The sequence below is a fragment of the Brassica napus genome, unplaced genomic scaffold, assembly GCF_020379485.1.
Source record: "Brassica napus cultivar Da-Ae unplaced genomic scaffold, Da-Ae ScsIHWf_1413;HRSCAF=1996, whole genome shotgun sequence".
Taxonomy (NCBI): Eukaryota; Viridiplantae; Streptophyta; class Magnoliopsida; order Brassicales; family Brassicaceae; genus Brassica; species Brassica napus.
Window position 1 is genome coordinate 1 of NW_026014827.1, and position 13,982 is coordinate 13,982.

The following is a 13,982-nucleotide window of genomic DNA, read 5'->3' on the forward strand; positions in this document are numbered from 1 at the left end:
TCCATGTCAAGACCTGCAAGAAGAGCCAAAGAAACACATGCAAACAAAATCGATGATTTTTAAATTACTTAACTGGATTTTGTTCTCATTAATCAAAATCCTGTTAAAAGACAAACCTCATCCTTGAGATATGTATTATCGGTGATATAGCAGAACTCCTCGACTTGTGGTGCACATATCTCTTCATATTTTCTGAAACATTTAAGCAATTTAGCATCATTAGATTTTGCCTAAGCAACAGAAAGGAACAATAAAACAAGACGATAAGAAATTTCCGTTTCTTACGCTGCTACCATCATACATGCCACACCGAGCAACTGAAGCTTGTGTCTACTAATCACATTGCCAGATAGATATCTATCAATGTAGTTCACTGTCAGATACAACGTCTCAGGTACAAGCCTATACTCTTCTGATACCTGGAAGAAACAAAACAAAAAAATTTTACTCACACATTTGGCAAGATTGACAAAAGCCATCACATATCTGAATTTGACAAACTATAATTCACCTCAACAAGCCAATCAACTAGGATTCCACGCATACTAGAGTTTACATCCTTTTGAACTGTCTCCATGTAGTCAACCGCAGGCCGCTTCTTTGCCTATACCATATATTTACAAATTCAGAACTTACCACATTCTCGATCAAAATAGAAAAAAAATATTCACCTCGGCGGCACGAAGATGATTGTAAATATCACAAGCAAACGGTGGACAGAGCTGCGGATCCGCATCGTTATTGTCGATGTTGATAAACTTATCCTTATTCTCCATTTCAGACAATACATATCTTCTGCAATAGTTAACTGCAAGCCAACAACAAATTCAGAAAAAAAAACCAAAAAAAAAACTAATAATCAAAGTAGAGAAAAGACCGTTAGTTGTCTCTGAACTCGGGGTTATGTATAGATTGCTAAATGCCTTCCTCTCGATGGAAACATCTTCACTGTCGATATACTCGACTCCAGGGCTCTTATAGGAATCACATGTAGACTTTGTCTCGTCGATTGACATAGATTCATCATCGGATTTGCTAGAAGAAGACGCTTGGGTTTGCTCACAGAGCAAAGAAGTAGCATTAACGCAAACAGGTTGTGTTGGTGCCTGCTTCAATTTCGCAGATTTGTTCGAACAATGCGCCTAAGAAAAATAAAATTAAAACCAGAAAAAAAAAACAAACAAAATTGTTCACATAGGAAGCAAAAGGTTGCGGCAAAATTCACCAATACTTACAAAATCAACAGATGAATTTGGGATTTGTGACTCCTTCTTTTGATTAGTGATGTTACCCAGTGGGGCTCGTTTCTTGGCCATAACCGCCGTGTTAGAGATTGGTTTCACTGACGAGGTAAAGGAAGGCCGCCGATTCTGATTAGTGTTCGACATTCTTTTAAGGGTTTAAATCTCCAGTCCTCGAGAAATTTGAGTTTTAATTGCCAGAGAGAGAGAGAGAGAAGACTTTAAATGAAGGAATGGTATTTTGAATTTATAAAAAACGATCCTGGAGCGTAGCTAAATTTAAATTCCTGTGTCTCTGACTAACGAAGAATGCATCACTGACCTATTAAGTTAATGCCACGTCAACTCTTTTGTGGTGTGTATCGGTGTTGGGTATTCTTTTTGAATTCGAATCTCAGACGCCGAGAAAAGATAAAACAAATTTGAATTTTCAAACTGTCACTTTTGGTGCTTTTCTTTTTCTAAAGCCTCTACTCGCAGACAAAAAGAAAGAGAAATGCATACATTAAAAAAAAAACAATTTTTCCAAGAACATTCATTATCAACGAAAACAATATATAATGTTACTAAATTAGATTTCTGATACAAATTGTCCGGGAATGGAAACAAAAAAAAGATGTGAAAGTTGGAGAAAATTCAGGAAATTACGTAAATAGTTTTTGTTTTATCTTTTAAAACAGTTGCAAGAACTTTTCTTTTTTGGGATTTATGATATCTCCCTCCTCTCTGTCAAACCTTTAAAACACTCTTTTTATTGGTCACACAACCTATCCAGCGATTCTTGTCTGCAACGTCAAAAGAGGTAAAATCCTTAACAGTCTTTTTAAATCCAACTCGCCAAGAATTGACATGTACAACAAAAAAAGTTGCAACGGTGTCGTGATGTTTTCTTTTCAGTAAGAAACCAGGATTCAAACTAATCATCACGCATTGCAAAACTGCAACATCTGAATATAGGAGCGGCGTTTGCTGCGCCTAGGAGGAGGGAATTGTGGAACGTTCTGGAATCAAAGGTAATTCATTAGAAAGAGTTAATCTGACGTTGCGTTTTAAATGACTCAATATGTGTTACGATTTTTACATTTTACATCAGCTATTTGATGATTGGGGAGAAACTATATAAACATAACTTTCTTGACACAGCTGGTTTTGTGCATGTTGGATTTATTGGCGTGGCGACGTCTAGGATTCAAATCTTCCTTTACAATTTGGAACTTAAACATAAATAAATAAAAACACATACGTTTTAAAGGTTCAAAACTGGATCTTATAAAAGAAACACATTTTCAACAACTCTGCATTTGTTTGTTTTAGTTTTTGATAAGCATTACGTGTGTTTTGTTTATTTATCTTAGAAGATATATCTCGGGTGTAGAAATAAACTTTAAACACAAACAATATTTAGATCCATTCAGATGGTAACTCTAAATGTACATCCAACTAAAAAAAAATGAACAAGGCCTAAATCATCTAAAACACGATTTCTTGAGTTCTACGTGTATATCATATATAGAATTATCAACACGACCAATCAAATGAGAAAAACAAAAAAGATTAAACACACTATATAAAATAACAAAATCAGAGGTTTTTAAATATACTGGAACCATTCGCCTAGATAGAATCTATTTTTGGAAGTGACACAAAGAAAATGACTTTTAAGTAACAAAGGAAACAGCAAAAAAAAATTTACTGCAAGAACAGGAGTCATATTTCTTTAGTATCCATTAGTCTTGAAGTTTTATTATTTACAGAAAGGAGAAGATGTCAAAGCCTCCCTCCTCAATGAATCAGCACGAAACTCCTTCGGTGTCTTCTCCTAGGCAGAGGTATATTGATATGTTTCCAATACATCCACTTTTGCTGCTCTACATTGCTCTAATTGATGGGTGATTTTGCGTGAAGGGACAACAATAAAACAATGATGCCTGAGATTGATGATATAGAGAAAGCAGCACACACGATCACACGTCTCATTGAGCAACTTCATGCCAAGAAATCAACGGCGCAAGAGAAAGAGCTCAGCAGCGCTCGTCTTCTCGGTCTAGCAAAAGGTAAAAAAGAGTGTAGAAAGATAATTGGACGAAACGTGAACGCCATGCCATCCTTCATATCACTTGTCAGGAACGGAACCCCTTTGGCAAAACTCAATTCCGCTTCAATCTTGACCGTTCTATGCAAAGACGAAAACATGCGTTCTAAACTACTAATAGGAGGATGTATCCCGCCGCTGTTGTCACTCTTGAAATCTGACTCTGTGGACGCAAGAAGAGCAGCGGCGGAGGCCATATATGAAGTTTCTTTGTGTGGAATGGATGATGATGATACTGTTGGTACTAAGATATTTGTCACGGAAGGCGTCGTACCGAGTTTATGGGATCAGTTAAAGATGAAAAAGAAGCAGGACCAAACAGTTGAAGGATATTTGGTTGGAGCTTTGAGAAATCTATGCGGCGATAGAGACTGTTTCTGGACAGTAACGCTAGAAGATGGCGGAGTCGACATCATCTTAAAGCTTCTGCAATCTAGTAACGCGGCATCTCAATCAAACGCGGCTTCTCTCTTAGCTCGTCTCATTAGGACTTTTCCTTTTAGCGTGTCAAAAATAGTTGAGTCAGGTGCTGTGCAAGTTCTGGCTCAGCTTCTAGGTGATGAAATCAACCTTGTCGTTCGTGCCAGTGTAGTCAATGCTCTAGAAGCCATCACATCGAAGTCAGAAGAAGCTAAGAATGTGGCTAGAGATTTGGATGGGATCCACCTTCTGATTAGCGCAGTGGTTACTTCGCCGGTAGATGAAGAAAATGAACGTGTCTTACAGAGTTATGGAACACAAGCTTTAGCAAACTTATGCGGAGGAATGTCTGCTTTGATAGTGTACCTTGGAGGTCTATCATTGTCTCCGCGCCTCACTGAGCCCATCGCTGACATTCTTGGAGCTCTTGCTTATGCTCTGAGGAAGTTTCAGCCAAGTAGTCACGATGATAAAGTAACGTTGGATCTAACACTAACAGAAGGAGTACTAGTGAAACTACTGAAGCCCCGAGATACTCAATTGATCCAAGAACGTATCTTGGAAGCTATGTCAAGTCTATATGGAAATGTTGATGTATCACAATCACTCAATAATGTGGACACTAAGAGGGTTTTAGTCGGGCTAACAATCTTGGCCACGGGAGATCCACGTGAACGGATGATAACTTGTTTGTCAAATTTATGCAAATATGAGGATGTCTGGGAAGCTATTGGGAAGAGAGAAGGGATTCAAATCCTCATACCGTTTCTTGGGTTGTCCAGCGAACTTCATCAACAACTGTCAGTTGAGTTCTTAGCGATCTTGACTGACAAGGTGGAAGAAAGTAGATGGGCTGTTACTTCGGCAGGCGGGATTCCTCCATTACTGCAGATACTAGAGACTGGTGTATCGCACAAGGCAAAGGACGACGCGGTCCGTGTCCTTTGGAACCTGTGTTGTCACAGCGAGGAAATACGTCTTTGCGTTGAGAAAGCAGGAGCTATTCCTGTACTCTTGGGGCTTCTACAAAACGGTGGAGCAAAAGCACAAGAGAACTCAGCGAATACGCTTTTGAAACTGATTAAAACAGCTGACCCAAGTGTTATCGAGCAAGTACAGGCTTTGTTTCTCGGAGATGCTCCTAAATCAAAGACTCATTTGATCAGAGTTCTAGGCCATGTTCTTGCATCGGCTTCGTTGGAGGAATTTGTCACCAAGGGTTCTGCAGCTAATAATGGATTGAGGTCACTTGTCCAAAGACTTGCCTCATCCAACGAGAAGATGAAAGAGAACGCAGCTTCTGTCTTGGCTGATTTATTCAGTTCAAGAAAAGACCTTTGTGGTGGTCTTGGATTTGATGAGAATGATAGTCCATGCACAAAGCTTTTAAGCGGAAACACTCACGCCGTTGCAACGCAACTAGCCCACGCCATTGGTTCTCTATCCAATCCAACAAAGAAAAAGATTGTACAAAAGAAGTTATCCGGTCCAGAAGTCGAAGTGATCAGACCATTGATAAAGTCAGCAAAAACAAACCCGATCGAGTCAGCAGAGAACCCCATGTCCACTCTTGCCAACCTTCTTTCCGACCCAAATATTGCAGCCGAGGCATTAGCTGATGATGTTGTTTCTGCTTTGACAAGAATATTAAGAGAAGGAACAGTACAAGGGAAGAGAAATGCTTCACAAGCTCTACATCATTTACTTAAGCATTTCCAGGTTAACGATGTGTTTAAAGGAAATGATCAGTGTCTTCCTGAACTCATTGAGCTCTTAAACGCTACTGACCTTAACAACAGCGCCTTTATAGATGTTTTGGAAGTACTCTCTTTGCTGGCTAAAGCTAAGTATGGTGCTAACTTTTCGCATAACCCCTTTTCCGCATTCACCGAAGCTCCTTCCAGTTTGGACTCTCTCGTCCGATGTGTAGCTGATGGTCATCCTCTCGTGCAAGATAAAGCAATAGATATTTTGTCTCGCTTCTGCAAGACACAGTTTGTCGCGCTAGGTGAAGTTTTGGTCACACGATCGAAATCAATTTCTTCCTTGGCTAACAGGACAACCAACTCATCTAGTCCTGAAATAAAAGTTGGGGGAGCTCTGTTGCTTCTATGCGCAGCGAAGAAGGACAAAACATTATGCGTTGAAGTAATTGGAAGATCAGGGCATTCGAAAAGCTTAGTAAGCAGTCTTCTTGATATGTCAAAGCAGAACTCTCTATGCTGTTCATATAGAGTTGAAATTCAAAGACCAAGATCTTTCATCGCAAACAACTTGTGCTTAAAGATGGGCGACTCCGACATGGTTGATCCAGTAACTGTCTTGGGAAGCACAATCTCTATGTGGTTTCTATCCATTTTTTGCTCTTCTCATCCCAACAACACTCTTACTGTTATGGAAGACAACGGACTTGAAATTATTGCAGAGAAGCTTCAAAGATATAAGTTCAACACACAGGTACATAAGGATACTTACTAGCTTTCTTCTATTTTTGGCAAGTGTTGGTGTTGCTGAATTACGATCTTTATTTTTGCAGGAGGAAGTCTCGGATTCCGAAGAAAAATGGATTCTTCTATCATTCCTAGCTGTTATGTCTCAAGAACCAGACGTTGTTTCGTCCCCAGCAGTATCAAATCTTGTGCCAACTCTAGCTGTTTTCATGCAATCTGACCAAACGATTGATGGATATTTTACTGCACAAATATTGGCAGCGTTGGTTCGTAGCAGGAATGATAAAATCATTGCAGAAATAATGAATTCAGATATCGTGGAAGCACTGATAAACTCGGTTGGAAACACAGAATCAGAAACATGGAATCTTTATGCCTTGGCAGAAGAGCTATCTCTATTACAAAAGCCTTGTGAGGCCACTTTAGAGGCACTCTTCAAAGATGAAAGACTAAGACGTGGTTCACTGACACAGAAAAGTATCCCTTTGCTGGTGAATCTCGTAAAACCAAATGCAAACAAACAAACCTTGCCAGTAGTTGTTCGGCTTCTGAGTAATATTGCAGAGTGGGGAGATTCAAGTAAACTACTTATCGCTGAAGCTGGAGGTCTCATTGCTTTAGCCGAGTACCTTTCTTCGAGTCCTCAAGATTCGACCGAGCTCACCGTTTGTGAACTGTTAGGATCACTCTTTCAGTGCCCGGAAATCACACATCACAAAACAGCTTTAAGTTCCATGAAGCAGCTCATAGGAATCCTTCATCTTGCTTGTGGAAGTACCCGCTACAGTGCCGCAAGAGCTCTCCGTGAGCTTTTTAGCTCTGAGCACATAAGAGATTCAGAATCAGCATGGAAAGCACTTTCCCCACTTGTAGAAATGCTGAGGACTACGTTGGAGAGTGAACGAGATATTGCTCTAACTGCTTTGGCGAAGCTAACTATAGCAAAATGTCCAAGGCCAGACATTTTTAATTGTATTGAAGGAAACCCATTGGACAACATCTACAAGATTTTACATTCAGAGAGCTCATCGCTTGAATCAAAGACAAGTGCTGCGAGGATATGCGCGTTTCTATTTACCAGTGAACATTTGAGAGAAAGCTCGTCCGCCGCAGATTGCATGGTACCTATTATATCACTTATCCGGTCAGGAACAAGCACTGCTGTAGAAGCTGGGATGGTTGCAGTGAACAGACTCCTGGATAGCAAAAGATACACAGAGGCTGCAGAAGAACATGATTGTGTGAACCTGTTCTTTGGCTTTGTGGCTTCTGGAAACTATGTAATCAGCGAGGGTGCGATTTCTTGTCTTGTAAAAATGGCTAAAGACAACACTCCACGTAAAATGGATCTGATTAAAATGGGGATAATCGAGCAATGCGTTGGTCAACTCTCCACACATTCTCCAAGCTCTTTGTGTTCTGTAATCGCAGAGCTTTTCAGAGTTTTGACAAACGTTGGTGCTGTTGCTAGAAGCCAAGAGGCGATAAAAATGGTACAACCGGTCCTCTTGGTTTTGCGTAGAAAAGACTTGGACTTTCAAGGCCACCTCGGTGGTTTACAAGCAGTAGCAAACATCTTGGAGAAACCCATGCTTCTTGAATCAATAAACATGGCATCTTCAGCAATCATTACGCCTTTGATACCATTGCTAGAGTCCGAATCAATAACAGTTCAACACGCAGCCGCAGAGTTACTGACCTCTCTACTTGAATCGCAACGTTTCCAAGAAGAGATTGCGACCAAGGATCTCATTGTTCCTCTTGTGAAGCTTGCCGGGATCCGAGTAAGAAATTTACAAGAGACAGCTTTAATGGGTTTGGAGAAATCGTCAATTACATGGACTAAAGAAGTAGCTGACGCCGAAGGGATCCAAGAGCTCTCAAAAGTTATAATCGACGAAGATCCTCAGCTTCCTGTATCTCTATGGGAATCAGCAGCTTTCATATTAAGCAATATTCTCAGATTCAATCCAGAACACTATTACTTTACAGTACCTGTATCAGTTCTCGCAAAAATGCTCTTCTCAACAGCCGAGAGCACAGTGATCTTAGCCATAGACGCATTGATCATCCACGAGAAGAAAGACTCGTCAAGTGTTGTAGAAATGTCCGAATCTGGTGCGCTCGACGCATTACTTGATCTGCTAAGATCACACCATTGCCAAGAACTCTCTGCAAGATTAGTCGAACTGATATTACGCAATCCAAAGGTCAGGGAGACAAAACTCTGCAAGCTTGTAATAACTCCTTTGTCAGAGTACATACTAGACATAGAGACAAGATCAGAATCCGCAAAGCTCCTAGTGGCTATGGCTCTCAGAGACATCTCTCAACACGAAGGAATCGCTAAAGCCACGGACTCGGCCTTAGCGTGCCGCGCACTAATCAGCTTGATCGTGGAAGAACCAAGCGAAGAGATGCAAATGGTTGTGATGTGTGGGTTAGGGAACTTTGCAATGTACAGTAGAACGAGCAGAAAAGCTATGGCAGAAGCTGGTGGTGTGGGTTTGGTTCAAGAGATGCTTAGATCATCTAATCCACAAGTTTCTACTCAAGCAGCTCTAATGATCAGATCTCTCTTCTCTAATCATACACTTCAAGAGTATGTCTCCTGTGAAATCATCAAATCTTTAACCGGTAAGCTTGCAAATCGAGATCTTTCCGTTTTGGTTTTGAAATCAAAGACACTGTTAGTGTTGACTCACCTTCCACTGCAGCTGCGATGGAGAGGGAGTTATGGACGACTGCGATGATAAACGTGGAAGTGGTGAGAACGCTAAACGCAGTTCTGACGACGTTTCCCAAACTCCGATCATCGGAGGCGGCAACCGCATGTATCCCTCACTTAATCGGAGCTTTGAAATCCGGCGATAAAGAAGCGAGAGACTCGGCGTTAGACACGATCCACACGCTGAGACAGTCGTGGAGAACGATGCCGACGGAGACGGCGAGGTCTCAGGCGGTTTTAGCAGCGGAGGCGATTCCGATGCTGCAACTGATGATGAAATCCAAATCTCCGGAGCGAAGCTTCCACGAGAGAGGGAACAGTCTCTTGAATTGTTTGCCGGGAAGTTTAACGGTGGCAATCAAACGCGGAGATAATCTGAAACGCTCTATGGGTAACACAAACGCGTTTTGTAGCTTAATCATCGATAATTGCCCCAAAAAGAAAACCAAGGTACCTTCGGTTTGTTTCGATTTAATTTGATTTTATTTGATACAGGTTAAAAACTAGATTCTAACCGGAACCGGTTCAGGTTGTGAAACGCACCAGCTCACCGGTTTGGAAGGAATCTTTCACATGGGACTTTGCTGTTCCTCCTAGAGGACTGTTTCTAGAAATCGTATGCAAATCAAACAACATTTTCCGCGACGTATGTTTCTGATTTTTACTATAAATAATTTTTTTTAGAATCTTTAGCTAATGGTGTTTTCAAAATCACAGAAAAATTTGGGGAAGGTGAGGATCCCAATTGATAAAGTGCTGACAGAAGGGAGTTACAGTGGAAGTTTTAGCCTAAGTAACGAAAGCAAGAAAGATGATGGTTCGAACAGAAGTCTAGACGTCGAGATTGTTTGGTCGAATCAGACATTTTAATATCCCTTTGAAGTGTTTTAATTATCTACGCAACTTAATGTGTCAATTTGTGATTGAATATTTTATGTAAAAATATTAAACTATGAAATTATTTAATTCGGTGATTCTTTAATATCTCCTGTATATTATTTGAAAATTTGTTTTTTAAAAAATATACTCCCACTGTATCAGTTTAATTGGTTTTTAAAGATTTTGATTTTGTTTCAAAATATTATAAAATATTATATTTTTTTATTAGTTGAATTAGTTTTATTTAATGTTATTTTATATAGCAACTTTAAACACCTCTTAAAATAATATAGATGAAGTATAACTTTTTATTTTATATTAATTACAATTTAATCTTGCTAAAATGACTTTGTTATAAGGTTTACTAGATTTTGACCCGCGCTTTTAAAGCGCGGGTTTACTTTTATTTTTTAATTGACAAATATTAGTAAATGTCGTATTTTATATATTTGTCTTTTATTTTATAAAAACTTAAATTTTTTATCTTTATTTATTGTATTTCATTTTAAATGACTATTTATGTTTAAAAATTAAACTTATTTTTTAATGAATTAAGTTGGTATAACTCTGATAAATTAATTTTATTATGTGGTTAATATTTTAATAAAAAAATTATATACTTTTAATAAAGATTTGAACTTTTCAATAAAAAATTCAATTATTTTTATGAATGCTTAAATTATATAAAGAAAAGAATTAAGAATAGTTGAAAAAAATTATTTGAACTTGGACTCAATGGCCCAAAGAAAAAAAAAAGTGAAAATTGAATCTGATTTTTTAATAGGTCCAAATGGCCCAAGAGAGATTTGATGTGTGTTGGATCCAAAAATAATGACCCAATATAGATTTGTTATTAATATTACTTAATTGCCCTTAATGAAACATGCAATGTTAGTGAAGGAAAGGGCAGGCTAAGGTAATTATGACAATAGGATCCTGCTTTAATAGTATAGATATGCTTACGTGGCTCACCAAGAATGATTATCAGTGTGCCATATAAACCACCCTTTTTCACCTAGAAAAATTACATTATTGTCACACCTATTAATTTACTTTGATCCACTAACCATATCCTTTTTATATTATTTGAGAAGCACTATTATAAAATAACCTTACCTCATATATCATATGTGTGATTAACCAAAATGTCATTATTTAGGTGTCATTTTTAGAATCCTTCTCATAGCCATAAACAAAATGCTCTTCTTTCATTAGATTAATTACATAAAATGCTATTACCATCCAACTTTGGTGTAACCATAATAAAAATCATACAGCTTAGTTATTGATTGGTATATACGATGTCATAAAGCTTTTTTTTAAATACAGAAATTAAAACCATTTAAAGAGTTCCCATTCACAAATAATTTTTTCTCTAATGGTTTGTCCCCAAACATATACTCGAAAAGCTCTTCAAATATCAACTTCTTACCCATGACTAACAGATAAAAGAATCGCATACAAGCCATAGACAGCCTACCCATGAACAAAAAATAGAACAAATTCATAGATAAACAAACTTTCAAATATAGTTATTGTTTACAATTATTTTTTAAATAGTTTCTCTTAAATTTTATCTTTCTAACATTACACGTATTCAAATATTTTGTAACATATGTGAGAAAAAAATCTTAAAAAAATCTTCTTTATTCGAGTAAGCCTACTCATGAACAATTCGTCAATAATATGTTTTAAAAGTATTCAATTTTCGCTTTTCTAAACTTTTTTCTTCCTAACATTTTGTCTACACGTATTCAAATGATTCCTAACATATGTGAGAAAACAATTTTTTTTTCAAGTAAGCCTACTTATGAACATTTAGACAATACTGTTTTAAAAGATTAATTATTATGTTAGTTTCTATAGTTAGGTAGCACAAATATTCATAGGGACAATTTGGTTAAATGTATATTTATAAGTGTAAATTTATTATTTATAGGTTCTATATCAAATATTGCTACCCTCTCCGTTTCACTTTGTTTGGCGCTTTAGGTTTATGCACACAAATTAAGAAAACATTTAATTTTGCATATTTCCAAAATAAAAACATCATTACATATACACTTAACCATGTTTCAACCAGTAGAAAAATAAAATGGAAAATATTATTTTTAAATTTTGCATTGTAAACATAAAACGACACTTAAAATGAAACAAAAATTTTAACTCTAAAATGACAAATAATATGAAAAGGAGGGAGTATATTATTTCATAGAAGTTATCATACATTATTTTTTTTTAATTAAAAACTGATGGGGTTTTGACTATATACATATGATTCATGTTTTTATAAGATTCATGTTCTTTATGATTCATAAATGATACATGACAGTTTTTTGCGACTGGGAAATATAAACTATTCATAATTATGTTCTTCTATAAAACTTTCTTACGTGACATTTATTTTGATTAATATTTTTGGATTTTTATGGGATACATGACATTTATTTTGGGAATCATCAATATAAACGGTTTTATATTGTAAAATCAAAATGTCTAAATTTATGGAATATCTTGCATGATTGTAAAATATATCCAAAATGGAATTACATATTAATTTTTTTTTACAATCCCTTAACTTTTGCAACAAGAATTTTAGATTTCTAAATTATCTTAAATGGTGACAGACATTAAATTTGGAAATTTATATTATTCTTTTTCGATTAAGCTTAAAGTCAAATATCATTTTATAGATTTCCTTTATTTTCTCCCCTTGCATATAATACTTTCTATAATTCTCTGAAAACCTACGATTTTAATGTTATACGAAATTAATAGGATTGTCTGATATTTATATTCACAAGTGATAGGGTTTTGACTATATATACGATTCATATTGTTATAATATCTTCTTTACGATTCATGAACGATAGATGACATTTTTTAGGGACTGAAATATATAAATGATTTATAATTATGTTCTTCTATAATTATTTGGTTTGTGACATGTATTTTGGTTGATACTTAGAGACGATTATATATGTGAATAAAATTTATTTTCGGAGTGGACAATATAAACTGTGTTATATTGTAAAATCAAAATGTCATATATAAAAAATTTATAAGCAATTCCACAAAATACATTCAAATGGTGACAGACATTAAATTTGCAAATTTTTTAATTCTTTCCGATTTATTTTAAGAAAAATATCATTTTTAATGTAGAATTCTTTAATGTTCGCCCTATGCATATAATACTTTCTATTTTTGAAAGTATTTTAGATGACTAGCATTTAATATGACTATCCCCTTTATCTCGTACCCCCTCGAGACTTTTTAGTAAAAATATTTTTTAAAATAAAAGATATATTAAAAGACGTCAATATGTATTTTGAGTCATAACCGATATTAAGGTTCAACAATGGGCCTCTTTTACAAATTCGAGTCTTAATCAGCCCACTAAATTTGTAAATTCATATTATTTACTTCTTTTTTTTCAACCTAATATTATTTACTTCAATGTATTTTTATTCTTTTACAATTTTACATACTCCAGAACCGGTATAATTTTAATAAAATATAACGTTACAATTTTGTTAATAGGACAATTACTATTTTTCTACCATAATAAGAATATCGTTATCCGGATACTCGAGTTCACTAAAAACTCCAGTAAACTTCCAATCTCAAATTGTTTTTCTTTGCATCAATCTGTATATCAAACATGTATTTCTGCTAATATATACCATGTATAATATGTCATTTTTTTACCTTTTCAATATCTATAGAGTCAAAATTTATAAATTTCTTAAGTTCATTCACTCCGCGCATGGTGCGGGTCATCACCTAGTTATATGTATATAGGATATGTTGTATATGTTCTACACATTAAACAAAGCAAGTTAACCAATATCTCCTTTCAAGAACCACCATTGGTTCCATATGGAAGAATTAACCAGGGTTTTTCTTTGGATTATTTGGTATATTTAGAAAAGCCGGAATGAAAAATTGTTTAATGGACGTGATTTTTCACGTATGGTTACGCTCGATCTGGCGACACGAGAATGCAATGCATGGTTCTTGGCCAATGAGGAGATCAAACCATGAGAAAGCACTATAGAATATATACCAAGTATCCCTCCTAAAGTACCTATATTCATATATTAGTGGATGGATTATGGAAGAATGAGGATACCACAAGTGGTATAGGTTGGATCTTACAGCTTCAAGAC

General features: G+C 36.2%; 2 protein-coding genes across 3 annotated transcripts; one reads left to right on the forward strand and one right to left on the reverse strand.

Moving 5' to 3' along the window:
- Positions 1 to 84: 84 nt before the first annotated feature.
- LOC125597263 (cyclin-A1-1-like) lies at positions 85 to 1,561 on the reverse strand. The gene is made up of 6 exons (XM_048772025.1): positions 1,236 to 1,561; positions 878 to 1,142; positions 672 to 808; positions 512 to 604; positions 286 to 419; positions 85 to 192 (listed from the first exon to the last, which is right to left on the reverse strand). Exons 1-6 carry the CDS (start codon positions 1,386 to 1,388, stop codon positions 93 to 95), a joined length of 882 nt encoding a protein of 293 aa, XP_048627982.1. The 5' UTR covers positions 1,389 to 1,561; the 3' UTR covers positions 85 to 92.
- A 389-nt stretch (positions 1,562 to 1,950) lies between these two features.
- On the forward strand, positions 1,951 to 9,913 carry LOC106406930 (protein CELLULOSE SYNTHASE INTERACTIVE 2). Of its 2 annotated transcripts, none has more exons than XR_002664541.2 (8): positions 1,951 to 2,043; positions 2,139 to 2,254; positions 2,996 to 3,070; positions 3,147 to 6,210; positions 6,290 to 8,840; positions 8,921 to 9,322; positions 9,427 to 9,577; positions 9,649 to 9,765. XR_002664541.2 is itself a non-coding variant. In XM_013847680.3 (8 exons), the coding sequence occupies exons 3-8, from the start codon at positions 3,006 to 3,008 to the stop codon at positions 9,799 to 9,801; spliced, it is 6,411 nt and encodes a 2,136-aa protein (XP_013703134.2). In that variant the 5' UTR covers positions 1,951 to 2,043; positions 2,139 to 2,254; positions 2,996 to 3,005; the 3' UTR covers positions 9,802 to 9,913. The 2 variants fall into 2 exon arrangements, 1 of the variants encoding a protein (XP_013703134.2); XM_013847680.3 differs by having other exon boundaries at positions 8,921 to 9,381; positions 9,461 to 9,577; positions 9,649 to 9,913.
- The last annotated feature ends 4,069 nt before the right edge of the window (positions 9,914 to 13,982 follow it).

Bases quoted from the DNA above. Each gene is read 5' to 3' on its own strand.
- LOC125597263 (XM_048772025.1), bottom strand. From the start codon at position 1,388: ATGTCGAACACTAATCAGAATCGGCGGCCTTCCTTTACCTCGTCAGTG. The intron at 1,143-1,235 runs GTAAGTATTGGT...TATTTTTCTTAG, and splicing joins CAAATTCATCTGTTGATTTT to GCGCATTGTTCGAACAAATC. The intron at 605-671 runs GTGAATATTTTT...TATATGGTATAG, and splicing joins ATCATCTTCGTGCCGCCGAG to GCAAAGAAGCGGCCTGCGGT.
- LOC106406930 (XM_013847680.3), top strand. From the start codon at position 3,006: ATGTCAAAGCCTCCCTCCTCAATGAATCAGCACGAAACTCCTTCGGTG. The intron at 3,071-3,146 runs GTATATTGATAT...TTTTGCGTGAAG, and splicing joins GTGTCTTCTCCTAGGCAGAG to GGACAACAATAAAACAATGA. The intron at 9,382-9,460 runs GTACCTTCGGTT...GAACCGGTTCAG, and splicing joins GCCCCAAAAAGAAAACCAAG to GTTGTGAAACGCACCAGCTC.